This window comes from Trematomus bernacchii, unplaced genomic scaffold (assembly GCF_902827165.1).
Source record: "Trematomus bernacchii unplaced genomic scaffold, fTreBer1.1, whole genome shotgun sequence".
Taxonomy (NCBI): Eukaryota; Metazoa; Chordata; class Actinopteri; order Perciformes; family Nototheniidae; genus Trematomus; species Trematomus bernacchii.
The window spans coordinates 7,971,850-7,988,053 of NW_022987608.1; the positions used below are offsets into that span (position 1 = coordinate 7,971,850).

The 16,204-nt window shown below is 40.7% G+C and overlaps 1 protein-coding gene across 1 annotated transcript in view; it reads right to left on the reverse strand.

Annotated features, from left to right (window-relative positions):
- Positions 1–3,573: 3,573 nt before the first annotated feature.
- The window catches only part of tmem178b (transmembrane protein 178B), an 82,301-nt gene continuing 69,670 nt past the window's right edge, over positions 3,574–16,204 (reverse strand). Inside the window, exons 4-5 of the mRNA XM_034131235.1 lie at positions 8,257–8,394; positions 3,574–6,295 (exon numbers count right to left, since the gene is read on the reverse strand). Coding sequence (XP_033987126.1) covers positions 6,045–6,295; positions 8,257–8,394 — 389 coding nt within the window. The 3' untranslated portion in view covers positions 3,574–6,044. The remainder of the gene's footprint in view (positions 6,296–8,256; positions 8,395–16,204) is intronic.

Consider the following 16,204-nt stretch of genomic DNA (forward strand, 5'->3'; position numbering starts at 1 on the left):
GAAGCCATTTCCTGAATCTGAAAAAGTATTTGTAACCACATGGTCCATTACAGACATCATGTTGACAAAGTGTGTTTGAGAGATGCTTTGAAATAAAACCTGCTGACTCATGTGATTTACCATTGAATATCAAAAGCTGTTTTCATTAACTCTTGAGGAAAAGTCATTTAGAAAAACTTCATCTGAGAATCAACTGCTAATCAAGTTACTGAAGGTTTAGTTTGATAGGGTTTAAGGAGCAGCACAGTTATGAATAACAAGATATTGGAGAGAGCTCAAAACTATTTGTAACTTAATCTACAAGTCTACTTTTGAGAGTGCACATGCACTGATTCATAATCCATTCAAACAACATTTGTTTTCCCATTCATTTCAATGTGGGTAGTGCTTTTAGCCTGCGACAGTGTGGAAAATGGTCTTTGGCAAAACAGATTATCATTTCTTGCGAAAATAATGCCTATCAAGTAATCGCTGATCCAGACGTGTGGACCCCTCCCATTGCACAATCACTTAGGGTTTAATGTTCATTAGCCTTATATAGCAGCCTTATAAGAGCAGATCAGATTTGTGCATAAGGGAGAAAAGATAATATATATATATATATATCTATTTGGCACCTGTGTGACCTTGAATTCAAGCAATGAGTGAAGAATAAAAAGAAAACCAAAGAATGTCTTGATGAATTGAAGTTAGTGGGCGCATTTATTTACCACCTGTTGTACTACTTGGGCAGAATAACCCAAGTCTTATGCAACCAATTGTTAAATTAACAGTCTTATTTTTGCTAAACCAAGTCGCCATTGCATTCAATTCATCAAGGTTTATGAATCCTTCCTTCACATTGGCAACATGGGCTGGCTCATTGATATGCAAATAGTCATTTTCTGGGGGAAGTTCTCTATAAAAATCAGGAGTCAAATCACTTTAAAAGTAGATGCCAGCTATATATCATAGTGGTAATCATAACACGCCTGAATAAACTGCCAGTGGTCACGTTGCATTGTGGGTAATAGGAGCCAGGATTTAACGACGGAAATGCATGGAATTAAAAAGTATAAAAAATAATAGTTTAGGTAACCCTAACCCTGCTTTGGGTTTCTGAAAACATGAATTGTTATAATTGTTGTCCTTGTAGACGTGGGCGCTAAATAGGTTTGGATTTGTTCCACATGCTACAAAAACAAAAGGTGTGTATCTGGGTAGAAATCCCCCGTGTGTCATGGGAGATAAGTCAGCCGAGCCTCTGTATCAGAGGGCTGGAGCTGGACAGGAAGTGGAGTTTCTCAGACGAGGGTCAGCAGTCTATGGTTCCCCCTGTCAGCCGTCTGCAGAGACCCTCGTCCCAGATTCACATGACAGCTTAAAGCTCAGCTGCATCAGGACTGCTGACATTAAAGAGGCAGTCACTGCTGCTCTGAGGTCAGGTGATCTGTACTTCTTCAGACAGGAGAGATCTTAGCCTTTATATGTTGAACGTGTCAGCTGTTACATATGTAAAGGTGGAGTCTGTGATTCTAATCCAACACACCTTTTCAGTTTAGTGTGTGCTGAAAACACATCTAGGATTATAAATAGGCCTGCCCCCATGAATAAAAACAAAGAAAGTGAGTCGGACTGAGCTACCAGGGCTGTACAGGATATTCTTTTTCACGTTTAAAAATGATATTTAGGATTTCAATAGCTTTGAGAGTTTGTGAATACAGGTGCTTTCTTCCATCTTGTGTGGGAGCAGGAGAGCAAGCGGTGTTGGCCTCAGTGAAAAAGTAGCTATTGCACGACTAAAAACCAACAAAAACAAACTGAAGCAGAATATTGTCAGATAAAAACATCGCAGTCAGGGCACTGTGGAGCACAGAGAAAAGTTCAACTTAAATGGAATCTCAGCATAGGTTATTAATAATAATAATAATTAGAATGTCAATGTTAAGGAAGAAACTATTAGCTACAGTCTTAACACGACCAAGGAGAATATCAACAATCTTTCTCCAGACTCCACCTTTAACTCAAAGTAAAGAGCTCTATTTAAAACATTTAAAAAAAAATGTTTTTAGATCAAGATTTACTTTTCTATTTTTCCATTTTCATTTCAGAAGGTTGATTCTATAGGTCTGCTGGGAAAGTAGAGCTTCAGATCAACCCAAACCATCATCATGAACACCTTTATCATCCAAAAGCTTCAAAGTTAATCGTCCTTTTTTCATAAGGTCCAGAAAACTTTAACAATACTGAACGCTTAAAACACTGATTCAATCTAACATGTTTTCACAATGTCCATCATGTCTTAAATGAAGAGCGGAGGAGTGAAACATAGAACTAAATATTAAATAAAAGAGAAAATAAAAAGAGTGTTATTTGGACGTTATTTATCCTCCTTTGTAGTGGAATTAACCTCCAGGGACATATTACAATCACGTCCCAAGTTAAAACAGGAAGAGAAGGTTGGATTTTCCCCAATTCTCCAATTCCCCATTAGCGCAAACTTGCCTTACGTCCGAGCTAACTCAAAGCAAGATTGAGCAGCACTTCTCCAACAAATTTCTAAAATTCTACAACATGTTCTTCTTTTAGCTGTATTCACTTGGGTCTATGTGCTGGCGAGGCTTGGATTTGGTGCCGGAGTTGGCCCCTCTGAAGTGTAAACAGAAAAACTGGTTTGAATGGGCTTTGGCTCTGAACTGGTCCTGGACCTGCCTCAATGGAGAAGCACTGATATTGTGCCTAGTTATAGAGGGTTGCAGGATTGAGTCTTAATCTGGGAAATTAGGGGAGTTAGCATTTTAGCATTTCCGGGTTCCCTCAGCTGAATATTAAAGTTACATTTAAATGTGTATGTGGTAAGAAGCCTTAAATAGGGTCTGTGGTCAAAACAAGCTTACCTATGTTCACGCTTTGTTCTAGGACATAATATACATAAGTAAATACCGAAGACTTGTATCCATATAACCAGTAAGCAATATTAAAGGTCCCCTATTATAATATTTTTAAACAACATATTATAGGTTTCAGGTATATACAAAACATGTCTCTGAATTGTTTGGCTCTAAATACCAAACAGATCATTGTAGCATCCCATAAACCCCTCTGTTTCAGCCCTGTTTCAAAAGTGCTGATTCTGTGTCTGTAGCTTTAAATGGTAATGAGCTGCTGCTGGCCACGCCCCTCTGTTTGGTTTAAAAGAAAACAATGGTGCTCTAGGAGGAGATTCAGGTGATAAGGTGGGCGGAGGTTACCTTGGTCGGTGATTGGCTAATGTTTACACAAGCCAAAAAAACATTATGACATCATAAAGTGGCCAAAATCTGATCAGCTCGTTCGACAGGTTTTTAAATAAATGGAAAGAGAGAGAATCTTTTTTCCTGAAACTTTCCGAATCTCTTTACACAGAGGGGACACATGTTTATGTATAAAAGACATGAAACATGAAAAGTGAATTTTACATAACAGGTGACCTTTAAGGTAACCATCCTCTGCTCTTGTTGAGAACACTCTTCCTGTTCCCCCGTAAAATGACATTTGACCAAAGACTCTTTCTCACTAATTCACGACAACCAGCAGTTTTAGTAAACACACCGATGAGATTTATTTTGTTGTGATTTTACATTCCACAGTTGAACATTTTCCTTTTTTTTTTTCCAATTGTATTAATGTTTACTAAACAGACACATTACTGATGTTAAAGGTTGATAGATCATTCTAGTTTTTACCATCAGTCCACAATGGAAGTTGAAGTATCGCTGTCCTTAAACTTCGTCGTCAGTGACCCAGCTGTTGGGCTGATGTGTTGGTAGACATCTGGAAGGGAGTCCAGCTGTTTGGGTGAGTCATGGTTCAATCTGTTCGTCTAACATACTGTAAATCCATGCCAGGGTGTTTACCAGCTTACTCCTCTTAATGGTTCTGACATTGAGTTTGACCACCTGCGTTACCCCAAATATTTATACCAAACGTTAAAAAAAGGCATTGGGAAAAATGACAAAGAATAGTATACCCCAGTTTATGATCTCTGGTCTCGTCTAAGAGGCCTGTTTGAAGGCTTCCATGATGAAACAGACATGAAAGAACATGAGTATCCCCAGATAATGGGACAATACAGCTCTGATAAAAAACAAAAAACCCTGTTTGATGTCTTCAGATAACAACGACATTACTATTAAAAACACTGACTGTCATATCCCGTTTTCCTGGTCTCTAGTTGAGGTTTAGCTGCAAGGTTAGTGGTTTACATTGAATATGTTGACCAACAGATTAAAAACAGTGACAACCAAAGCAGTGTTAACTACTGGGCCCTAAATATGTTATCCATCACACAATGTTGACAAATGTAATGTACTGTCTCACAAAAACTCCACTTTATTTTGAACTTAGATTATTTATTTCATTTTATTGACAGATAGTCCCTGGATTACATTATGTAATGACTCGATTGTTGTTGTTTGTTAGGGTTAGGGTTAGTGACACATGTTGACGCATTCTTTCCGTAAACAACCGTTTCGCATTTTATCAACCCATATCATGGTTGTCCAGTTGTTACGAACCCACAAGCTGAAAAAGTATAGTGAAAGCTGTATTGTATAGTTCTAATGACTGGATGTCCGTATCTAAACCAGTTGGTCCTGGTGAGAATTCGATTATTACCATCATCCCTAATGTACATAAAAATATTCAAGCCCATGTTAGTGTGTACTGATTTCTGACTTGTGATTGGGGGCTGAGGCCTTGGAGAATCTTGCTAATACAGAACACTTTCTTACTCAGTCTAGATGTATTCGCTGGGTAAGGTGAACACTTTTAACCCTGGACTTTGATCCTGAAAAATATAGAATCTCGGAGAAACAGCAGAGCTTCACACATTCCCAGGAAGTAAAGGCGGAGCGTCGTCGGATGCGATTACTCGAGCCTCCCACAGGGGCAGCAGAGAGTGGAATATGCTTCTCCCTTTTAAAACAAACGCTTCTTGATCTGCCATGTGTGCTGGGAATCTCCCGAAAAAGATGACAAGGCAGAAGTCAGTTGGGTTTAACAGGATACTACATCTCTCCATTGTGCCGTTCTGTTCTTCAAAGCTCCTGCCTTTATACATCCCCAAGGCAGGGCTCCACTTTGTCACTATGATCATTTTTTTACAACTTTTTTCTGTAGAGACTGCAAAACAAACCCCCTCCCCACACATACACACACACTCATACACACAGATCACTCTATGACTACGATGGAAAAACATTTGCTCCGAACGTACACTCAGTTCGTTCACAACATGGAGAGCTCGATAAAAAGGATAATACACGTCGAATAAAAGAGGAACGCATGTATAAAATGCTAAATGGCAGATGGGGTCATCAGACAGAATGAAATGCACCTACACGGGAATGAAAATGGTCCAACATGACGGTTCCTGGTTGTCTCTAGAATATTCTGTACAATAATGTACAACAGTGGAAGTCCTGGGTCTCCTCGCTGCTCGCATGTCCCGATTTTAGGGGCCATAGATACTGGAACAGATGGCCACTTAACATGATCCAAGCAAGTCAAATAGTTTCAAGTCTGGTCCATTCCCTTGTGAATGATCCCAAAGGAGGCTCCAAGAAGTCCAACAGAAACTTGATCTTAACAATTTAAACTGTTTCGTCCAATACTGTTGAGTTATTGAGTTCTCCACACTCACAGTAGGCCAGTTTATAGAAGCTGTTCCCAGATTCAACACCATTGTCTGTCACCTTCAGGGGTCGAAAGCCCCTCTTGGTATCACCAATCCAAAATGTAGTCCTTCATTGTCTCCACATATCTCCTTCGAAACCTTTTTCTTGGTCAAGGTCCATTTCGGTGTCTGCTCCACAACAACAAAACAAGCACAACTTCACATTTTTGATAATATTTCTTTAGTTCTTCAGTGTTTTTTCTGTTAATTTCAAGATCATCAAGACACCCAACACACACACACAAATAAAAAAAGAAATCTGTAACCAGGAAAGACTGGAGATGAGTGGAAGGATGAAGACGTGGAACAGTTTCTCTGTTTGTTATCGGCGTCGGAAACGCTGCCAGCTTTAGCAGACGGTGCCGTTCTCCTGTCTGGATTTGGGGCAGGTGGATCGGGGAATGGGCTGGACAGAAGGAGCCAGGGTGCAGAAGAAGCCAGCGATGAGGGTGAGGCCGAGACCCCCCCAGGCGCAGAACATGGACCAGCCGTAGCCGTGGCCGATGTCATCAGGCAGGCCGTAAAGGTACTTTGGGTAACGGGAGAGCTCGAAGTTGATGCCGGCAACGCAGGTGCAGAGGGAGATGATGCAGAACGTTCCTGCAAAGACAAAACAGAACGTTGAAGGAACACATTAAAGGTCCCCTATTATACTGTTTTTCATCAATATATTATAGGTCTCAGATATATACAAAACATGTCTCTGAAGTGTTTGGCTCCAAATACCAAACAGATCATGCATTGTAGCATCCCATAATCCCCTCTGTTTCAGCCCTGTTTCAAAAGTGCTGATTCTGTGTCTGTTAGTTTAGATGAAAATAAGGAGCCCCTCCCCACGCCCCTCTGAGAGATGTTTGGTTAAAAAGAACACAATGGTGCTCTAGGAGGAGATTCAGGTGATAAGGGGGGGGGGTGTTACCTTAGTTGGTGATTGGCTAATGGTTACACAAGCCAAACAATCGTTATGACATCATAAAGTGGCCAAAATCTGATCAGCTCATTTTCAGACAGGTTTTTATATAAATGGATCAGGACAAAAAGTGAGAGAATCTTTTTTCCTGAAACTTTGAGGGGACACATGTTTATGTATAAAAGACATGAAAAAGTGGATTTTGCATAATAGGTGACCTTTAAGACTCTGTCAAATAAGTCCTGTTTCCAGTCAATCGTCAAGTAACTCTTTGGCAAACAATCAAAACTATCAACCGGTTTGGCTACGAAAAGCGTACTTATGTCAGATGATGTCATAGGATACACCTTTAACATGGCAGAAATCCACCAGTAAACAGAGACAGAAGTAGAGATTGTGGAAAACCTGTCGACATTTAACCCATCTACAAGAGAAAAAAGGAAAGATGCTGGATTTTAATTCATTAGGACAGGGTTTTATTGTTTTTTCTCACTAGCTTATAGTGGCCATGTTTCATGTTGTCCTTGACAGAATTATATATCTGGGAAGGCATGTGAGATAAAATGTTGGCCATGTCAGAAAGCATTTCCATATCCAATTAAATTAAACCCAATCTGTGGCAACCCTGACATCTATTCGTTATCTGGTGCAAGGTCACATCCTGCAATGATCCATGGGAAAATATGTTGATATGGTTAAATATTGAGGACGTCAACACATGCCAGCTTGTGATTTTAAGTCAGTGTTGACCTCATGCATATTAAACCAAGATATATGGATATGTATCTTCCACTAAACACTAAAAATTCTGGTTTATTGCCGAAAATGTAATTGGTGAAAAGCATACAGTACCATAGTTAATGCTAATGGCAACGATGGTGCACACTTCTAGACAGTCTCTCCTTGAAGGTATTTATGATCTGCGTTACATTGTGGTCTCATTTCTCTCTGCTACACTTAACTCTTGGCAAAAACCCAAGAGATCTCAAGGAGAACATGCCACCAAACTGCTGACATCTCTTACTTTTCAAATTGCAAAATGTTTTAGTAATCAGTCCACTTTATCCCATCTGAATGAATCTATTACTTTGGAATGTGTTTAGTCGGAGCATTTGGAGATACAGCGCTACATTTGGCCTCATTTTGGGAGAGCTGTGACCCTTCGGGCGGCTTTGCAGTGATTTGGCCACTGCAGACTGACCCAAGCTATTTCTTGTGCCTTTATTGCCAAGCAAAATAATTGACTTTTTAATTGCCTGTTCATTATACAACTGTAGGGCACAACACTAATCCACAGCCCATCATAATTGAGTGTGCAGTCGCCTTCTGCCAGCACACAGCATGTCAATGTGTGTGTGAGGCTACTACTGACTGCCCACTGCCAGAAACTAGGACACACAGGGTTGCGTGTGTGTTCGTGTGTGTGTGTGCTTGAGGGATGCAGTGGCTGGATATGCTCACTGAAATTACTACACTTTCCCACATTAGAATTATATTCTCTTTCCAACTTGTCACAGGAATTGTGTAATTGGTCATTAGTTTGAGCATTTCTAATGGTCGCAAAAGCACGGAGCTAACAGAGGAAAGGGGTTAGCCTAGCGTAGCATAAGCGTAGCTAGTCAGTTTATGACCTCTCCAGAGTGTGACTCACCCCCCATGAGGAAGAGGAGGCCGGCCACATACTGCATGAGGCCTCTATCCCAGCAGCAGCCCAGCACTCCGATGGTCCAGCCGAACAGGATGATGGCCACCGCCATGCCCATGAAACCTGCCGTCATCCGCCGCAAGTCTGAGGAAACACAAAAGGAGAGACATTGATTAACATCGCTAGAATAGCACTCATAACTGTTGTTCTTTACATCTGTGATTTTGTCTATTCTACAGCACTGCAATATCAGAATCAGAATCAGAAACAGGTTTATTGCCAGGTAGGTTCGCACATACTAGGAATTTGACTTGATGTCATGGTGCATACATAAAATATAAAAAACAAGAAATCTAATATAAAACACAAAATCTTTTACACCGTAATAAAATAAAATACAGTTAAATAGCAATACAAATTAAATAAAGCAGTAATTTACATGGAAATAGAATGCTATGAATGAATTTGAGAATATAAACTATGAAATGTGAAATAAGAATATGTGCATCTAGGAGTATGAACATTGTGTGCATTAATGTAATGCATACTACCTGGTACAAGTGTTTGTCAACAGCTTAAAAATCAAAACTGCTCCAATCTGCTCAAAGATTGTTGGTCAACCCTGTCAGAGACTCTATGACTCAGCCTATCATAACAACCTAATAAGGCTGTCCAACAACATCATCTCGGACCCAAACCATGTTCTGAACAGCGAATATGAACTGCTACCATCTCATCGGAGATACAGGGGCCCACGATTCAATAAAGTCAGACTGAAGCACTCCTTTGTGAATCAGTCAACCCTCACAGTGAATACAGAGCTAAAGGGTCTTTGAGCATGTTTTCTCTCAGTGATTGTGCTGTTATGTTAAACATTTGTTGTTTGCTTTTCATGTATTGTTTCTTGATATTTGTCTATGTTGATGTTACACATGGAGCTGCTGTGATGCAAGTCAAATTTCAGACTTGATCGGACCATTAAAGTATTATCTTATCATATCGTATAATACATTTGAACACTTCCTGACAGCAGAAACACAACAGATTCATCCCCACCAGTCCATAATGAGTCATAGACACCCCGGTCCAGTTCTTAGAAAGCTGTACAGATGCATTTTGACATAGTGGTGGAGCAAAACTCCCACATCCTGAGTGTAACTGACACAAACCACATCAAGCTTTCACTACAAGGCAGAGGAAATGTGTTCTAACATTTAGCTAAATCATAATAGGGAGGCGTGTGGCGTAGTGGGTTGTCCGTAGGTGTTCGGATCAGGGGGTCACAGGTTCAAACCCCACTGCAGTCAGCATGTCGTTGTGTCCCTGGGCAAGACACTTCACCCCAAATTGCTCCTGTGGGGATTGCCCACAGTATTGAGTATGTAAGTCGCTTTGGATAAAAGCGTCTAACAAGTAACATGTAATGTAATAATAAATGACCCAATTGTGATTTAGTAACAAATGTTGCCACACCAACACACAAAAAAGACAAACTGAAGACCCACGTAGCACAGAGGGACCTGATTTATTCTAATGTGACGTTTCACAAAGTGCTGACAATATAAAACATAGTGTGTCCTGCCATTAACCTGGTCACTCTCTTTCCATCTCTAAAACCTCATGTTTCACACAGGCGGCCGGTTGATGATGGTGAATTTGATTATGTGACTTTTGTAAACTCAATGTTTGTAGTGCTTTGGCTGTGGAGTGGATGGCCGTTTTGCTACAGGCATATCCTCATAAAAAAAGAGCAATAAACTGACAAAACACAGAGAGAAGTGGGAGGAAATACACAGTCAAAACTAAACAGAGTAGGAATCAGATAACAGTAAAAGCACACTCATGTAGTGTGTGGCTTTAGTGGCAAAGATACAGTGTTAAGCAGCGATGAGGATTTGATTGAGGAAAAGGATAGCTGTAATATCTCTTTCCTGAAGAAAGACCACACACAAAAGGAGCAATAACCAGGGTGAGGAGACTCAAACTCACCTGTAGTCTGTTTGATCAAAGCAAGAAAAGAATAATGATTTATGACTTACAAAGACAAAAAACACAATAACGTTTAAAGCTGAGGATTGTTTTACAGATTAAGCGCTGCTCCCAAATCATATTCCATTCCAGATGAGCAACAAGGGAAAGAGCTAAATATTTACGGATGAATCAAACAAGAACTACAGCATTAAGACTCAGGAGACACCTTATCTCCTGTTCTTCGTGATGTTGTTTTCCTCATCAGTCTTGATGAGTGAAGGGTATTAGTCAGAGCTAAACACTGTATGAGTCATTTACTCTGGGTTACATCAACCTCCACATGCACACCTGCAGAGTTGATTTAGCTGAGCTTAAGTCAGTGGTTTACAAGAGGTTTTATTTGTAGGTTTCATAGAGAAAGCTTATGGCAAGATGTAATGGTTGTTTTTATTTTTTTAAGAGGATACTGCCTGAAGCCTTCTCAGATAATTCCATGGTAAAAGAAAAGCAATTTCCTCAAAGTCTTGGCAGTTTAATACTGCTTTGTTATGAGATGCACATAAATAAAAAAGTGAAAAGCACTGGTGGGGTAGTGAGAAGGTGGAGATGAAGCAGCTTTGTCGAGATCGCAGTAATGTAACTGCAGAGACTTCTAAACTGCTTCTTTACCATCACGTTAAATATTGAATCCAAGTTTAGTTGAATAAATCTGATCCAATGGGCAAATCCACACAGTCGGGGGCAAACAGAAAGAGACAGAGTGTGTGAATACGGCCGGGCTCTGCCACAAGGACAGCCGTGTGCTCTGCAGGAGGGTAATGACAGTGACATCGACGACTTATGAAAAGCAGGAGAGAGGAGGAAGAAAAGCTGCGAGCGAAAAACCCGGACTCCACTTCTCCAAGTAGATTAGAGTGTCACGGGTGAGCTGCTCGGCTGGGGGGAGCGCGGGGGAGTAAGGAGGAGGCCGGGGGCTTACACAGCGCTCAGGTAGAGGGGACCATGTGGTGTGGCGAGAAAGGTCAAAACATTTGGCCTCAGAGCATAAATGTTGGAAGAGAAAAAACGCACCCCCTCTCATGTAGTACATGCTGTACATGGTCCTCCGTCTCTTCCCCTTTTCACCCAACATCCACTGTAATGGCATTGAGTATTAATCTGCCTTTTGATATCGTCTTCTTTAACTAAAACATTTCATCTACCCCTTACCTTTCCAAATTATTGTTTTTTCTCCAAACCACTTTTACATGTCTCAAAATGTCCCTTGATGGTGGAAATTTCTCAGAGGATTAAGTACCCTTCAAACTAAACTCTCTTAGTTGCACAAAATAAACCATGAATGACACATTCCACATGAAGAACGCATGAACATGGCGCCTAATGCAAGATGTTCTCACTAATCCTATAATACTCTTCTGCGTTATTGCGACAGACATGGAAACAACCTCTAGGAAATGATATTAATAGAAAATAAATGCTGCGTGTTGAAGCATTTTCCAGGCTTACTGTCCTCGAGTCATTTCGGCACGACGTTACGAGGAAGGAGCTCATGTGGAACTCCCTGTCAGGGGACCTGTCAGTCACGCTGTAACCATGGTGACCCCTGCCCTTTACAGTGAGGCATGGGAGCCGTTTGACAGTCAGTGGCAGAGTAGAAGTCATGACTCCACAGGCTCTCTTAGCCTGGGAGGAGATGTTCCTTTTTTTTCCAAACAGAGTATTATTCAGTTATTTTCTTCAATAATACATGCTTTTCTAGACTTTTTCTCCCATTCATGTATGATTTATATACTGGCTAGGTTGATATGAATATTGCCGAGGATATGCATGGTCCCCAGAGGATGAATCTTAATATATTTTGTGACAATTTCCTTTTACACTAACATTTGGTCATTTCATGCTCCCCAGAGGTTGAAGCTCTTAGTTTATTTCATTCATTTATTCAACCATTATTTTTACTCAAGGACCCAATAAAAGTTGAGAAAAAGGCTAACCTGTATTCGCTTTATATGGTTTGATAAAACGCTCACGGCTTGCTGACACTGGTTAGCGTTAGGGTGAGTTGTTGGGCTATTTTTCGCGATATATCCCCTCTCTCTGCACCCCGAACGCCCCTCTGTCAGGTCAGATTAGCCTTCAGCAATGAGCCACATCTTTCATGTCACTGTTGGACGCAACAATCCCTTGTGGCATACTATAGAAGAAGTGTCTCCTGGGTAACAATGTCTTGTGAGTCCTCAGCGTTACTACCCTTCTCCCGGATGAATACATGTGATGACCCACATGTGTCATCATGTCCTGCCTGTAGCCAAGACCAGCAGACAGATGTGGGGAAATATGACAAAGGATGAAGACAGTTGCTGGTAAAAGTTGAAAAGTATTCTTAACACAGTATGTCTCAGAAGGATGAACTTTAGGGAACTTTAGGGAGATTTTAAAAGGTATCTCCACAATAGAGTGGTGCAGTGACGAGTCCTAAAACCCGGAAGTGAGTTAGCATTTTGCCACGTCTCAGAGTCAATGGGATTTCTCCATAGGATTTTGGAAAATATCTGGAAATAAGGTCTGTGGTTGAGACACATTGAAGAGACGGATCACGTTTTGTTCTACGACATGAAATACATCAGCAGTGACCCCACTGGTGATTTTTGAAGAGTTTACGTGTCTGAAAAACGATGGTTGTTAACAAGTGGCTGAATAGGACTACAGAAGTTGTCGAGGACGTTGTACGTCATTACGCCGAACAGTAAAACACTCCCGCTAAGTTTGTTTGCCCCTGTTCGGCTTGAAAGCAAGTACCTGCCTCCTGCAAACTGTTAAAACAAACGCTTCAACTTGTACCATTTTGAATCTGTATTTTTGAATATGGATCTTAAGTTGGTGTGACGTTGAAGTCGTGCGCCTCTGCTGTAGTTCGTTTATAGCATAACGTTAGCATTTTGCTTCTGGCGATTAGATTTATGATTCGAAAATGATAAAAGTAGGGTAGACATGTGGAGATTATCCAGCTAAACAAAACGTGCATTTATCAAAAATACGTCATCCCTGCACCACTCTATCCTCCTCTCTGTTCTAAGAGATGGAGATTCACTGTTGCACCAAAGGGTCCTATAAAAGGGTTGGAAGCAATCTCGGTACGAATTGGCTAACAATCTATCTAAGAGCGATTTAGCCTCTGGGGACAACGGCAAATACTCTGGTGTTCCAGTGTGGCCAACGATAAACTTTCAAATAATGGATTTCGCAGTCAAGACTCTTTCATTGTAAACAGTCCAATAAGCTCATGCTTTACAAAGGGACTGTTTACCTATATGCAACCAAAGCCAGCTAAAATATAACACTATTCTGACTAAAAATAAAACTAGGACACTCACAAAATTGCCTCTACATTTGTATTTGGATATCTGTTTATATAGATCATGCTGGCAGGGAACCGGTGTCTATCAGGTGTCATTTTGTCTTACATCACCTCCTTTACATTGTTTATCTTCTGGTTCTGTGAAGGGGCTTTAAACATGGTTATATATGGTTACCAAATCATCCAGAGGTGGGTCTCCTGCATATAAGTGAGAAATCTATCCCTGACTTGACTTCGAATAACCTACCATTGGGAGGCAGGGTAAAATAACACACACGCACACACACACACACACACACACGCACGCACGCACGCACGCACGCACGCACACACACACACACCACACACACACACACACAAACACATGGCTTGTCATTGTAGACAACTGGTGACAGGAGATTGTGAGTCTTTCCAGCTGAGAATACTAAGTATTTGACAGAGCAAGAGCTCCCCTAGTTCCACAGGGAAAAATTGTGTCAGCTCCGAAATAGAAATACAGGAGGAGTACTGTCACAAACTGGCTCGGGGGAATATGACAAGGAGTATTTACAAAGAATTACCTAAAACAGAAAACCATTTATTCAAACTAAAGATAACACAAATGAACAATGGTGTTACTGCCAACCAATGAAAAGGCACATATTTTGTAACTTAGGGTGCATAATTGTATTGTATTGTTGAAGGTAAAAAATGTAATGGATTGTAGGCAGGGCTACAGTCTAGACCAACTTAATCAAGTCCAATCCAAGGTTAAGTCAAGTCAGAGTCAAGACCAATCTCAAAGCCAAGGATAACCAAAGTTAAACTAAATCCTGTTTTCGACCATGATGGGCAAAAGTTTATTTCCAATTGTTATCCTCTGCTCTTTTGCACAGACATAATACACACATTTCTGTGGATAAATTGCCCATAATACTAATTCACTGTCACACAAGACAACTCCGAATCCAACAAGGTACAAATTCAAGACAAGAGAAAGACTCCAAACAAGGGGTCTCGAGACAGGAATCAAGACCAGAACACGATCCCAGTACTATAGCTCTGGTGTTAGGGTACATACAAATCCAGGTGCACAAACTTCTATTGTCTTGTACTGCCTAAAGGAAAAAGCTCCTTTCCTCTAAACAAAAATACAATTCTGCCCAACCATCTAGGGTGAAACTGCTCAGACACACACTATGTCCAATTTCAACTGAGACTTGGACTTTTACTGCACCTGTAAAGTGACACTCTCGTCTAGCAGTGTCCATCCAATGCTGCACCACATTGGCAAGATCACTAACAGTCTATGAATGGAAAACAGTTTGAAAAAGCGCTGCTGATTCAGTCTTGCATTTGACTCAGTTTCACAACATGTGCTATGACAACTGACTCTGACTATCAGCATACAGTTTGTCTCCGGTTTATGGGTGACTGAGCATTGTCAGGTCTGATGCGGATACCTCACTGGGAGATGTGTTTAAACCCGGACGCACAGTTTGAAGCATGCCTCTGCAGCTGTCAGCCTGTCTGTCTTGGTCTATAGGTCTTTGCAGCGGTCAGGATTCAGACAGGACACACAGGCCGGTGTGATGGCTGGAGCTGGGAGCTGTCAGATGTCATCCATGCCTCTGCATTTATTTGACTACATATCAGTTGAAGTTTGGAAAGCATGAAAGATACAGTAGATAGACCCCAGGTTAAAACCAGGAAAACATATGGTGGACGAGTGGGTTGACATTGTTTATGATATCTCTAAGATGGAAATGATTACTTTTGCTTTGAGATCGCAACAGGGAATCTTTGTTAAAAGATGGGAAAGATTGATAATGTATGTTAAGTCAGTACGCCCATCATTTGTCTGATTTTCCTAACCCTAACCCCAACCCTTAAAGGTCACCTATTATGCAAAATCCACTTTTTCATGTCTTTTATACATCAACATGTGTCCCCTCTGTGGAAAGAGATTCTGAAAGTTTCAGGAACAAAGATTCTCTCACTTTTTGTCCTGATCCATTTATATAAAAACCTGTCTGAAAATGAGCTGATCAGATTTTGGCCACTTTATGATGTCATAACGATTTTTTGGCTTGTGTAACCATTAGCCAATAACCAACCAAGGTAACACCCCCCCCCTCTTATCACCTGAATCTCCTCCTAGAGCACCATTGTGTTCTTTTTAACCAAATATCTCTCAGAGGGGCGTGGGGAGGGGTTCCTTATTTTCATCTAAAGTAACAGACAGAGAATCAGCACTTTTGAAACAGGGCTGAAACAGAGGGGGTTATGGGATGCTGCAATGATCTGTTTGGTGTTTGGAGCCAAACACTTCAGAGACATGTTTTGTATATATCTGAGAACTATAATATATTGATGAAAAACAGTATAATAGGGGACCTTTAAGTCAGTACGCCCATAAAGTGGATTTTCCTAACCCTAACCTTAACCCCAAACCTTAAACAATTACGTACCTCAATAGTATAATTGAGGTACACCCTCATAACCTTGTTCATGTTCATACTATATTTTATAGCAAGTTTAAAGGTCAGTGAGTCCTGCCTCTGTATTGTCCACAACATATGTAATACATTGATGTGTGCTTTCATTGAAAGCATTGTCAATGATTGTATAGACTTGGAAACTGAA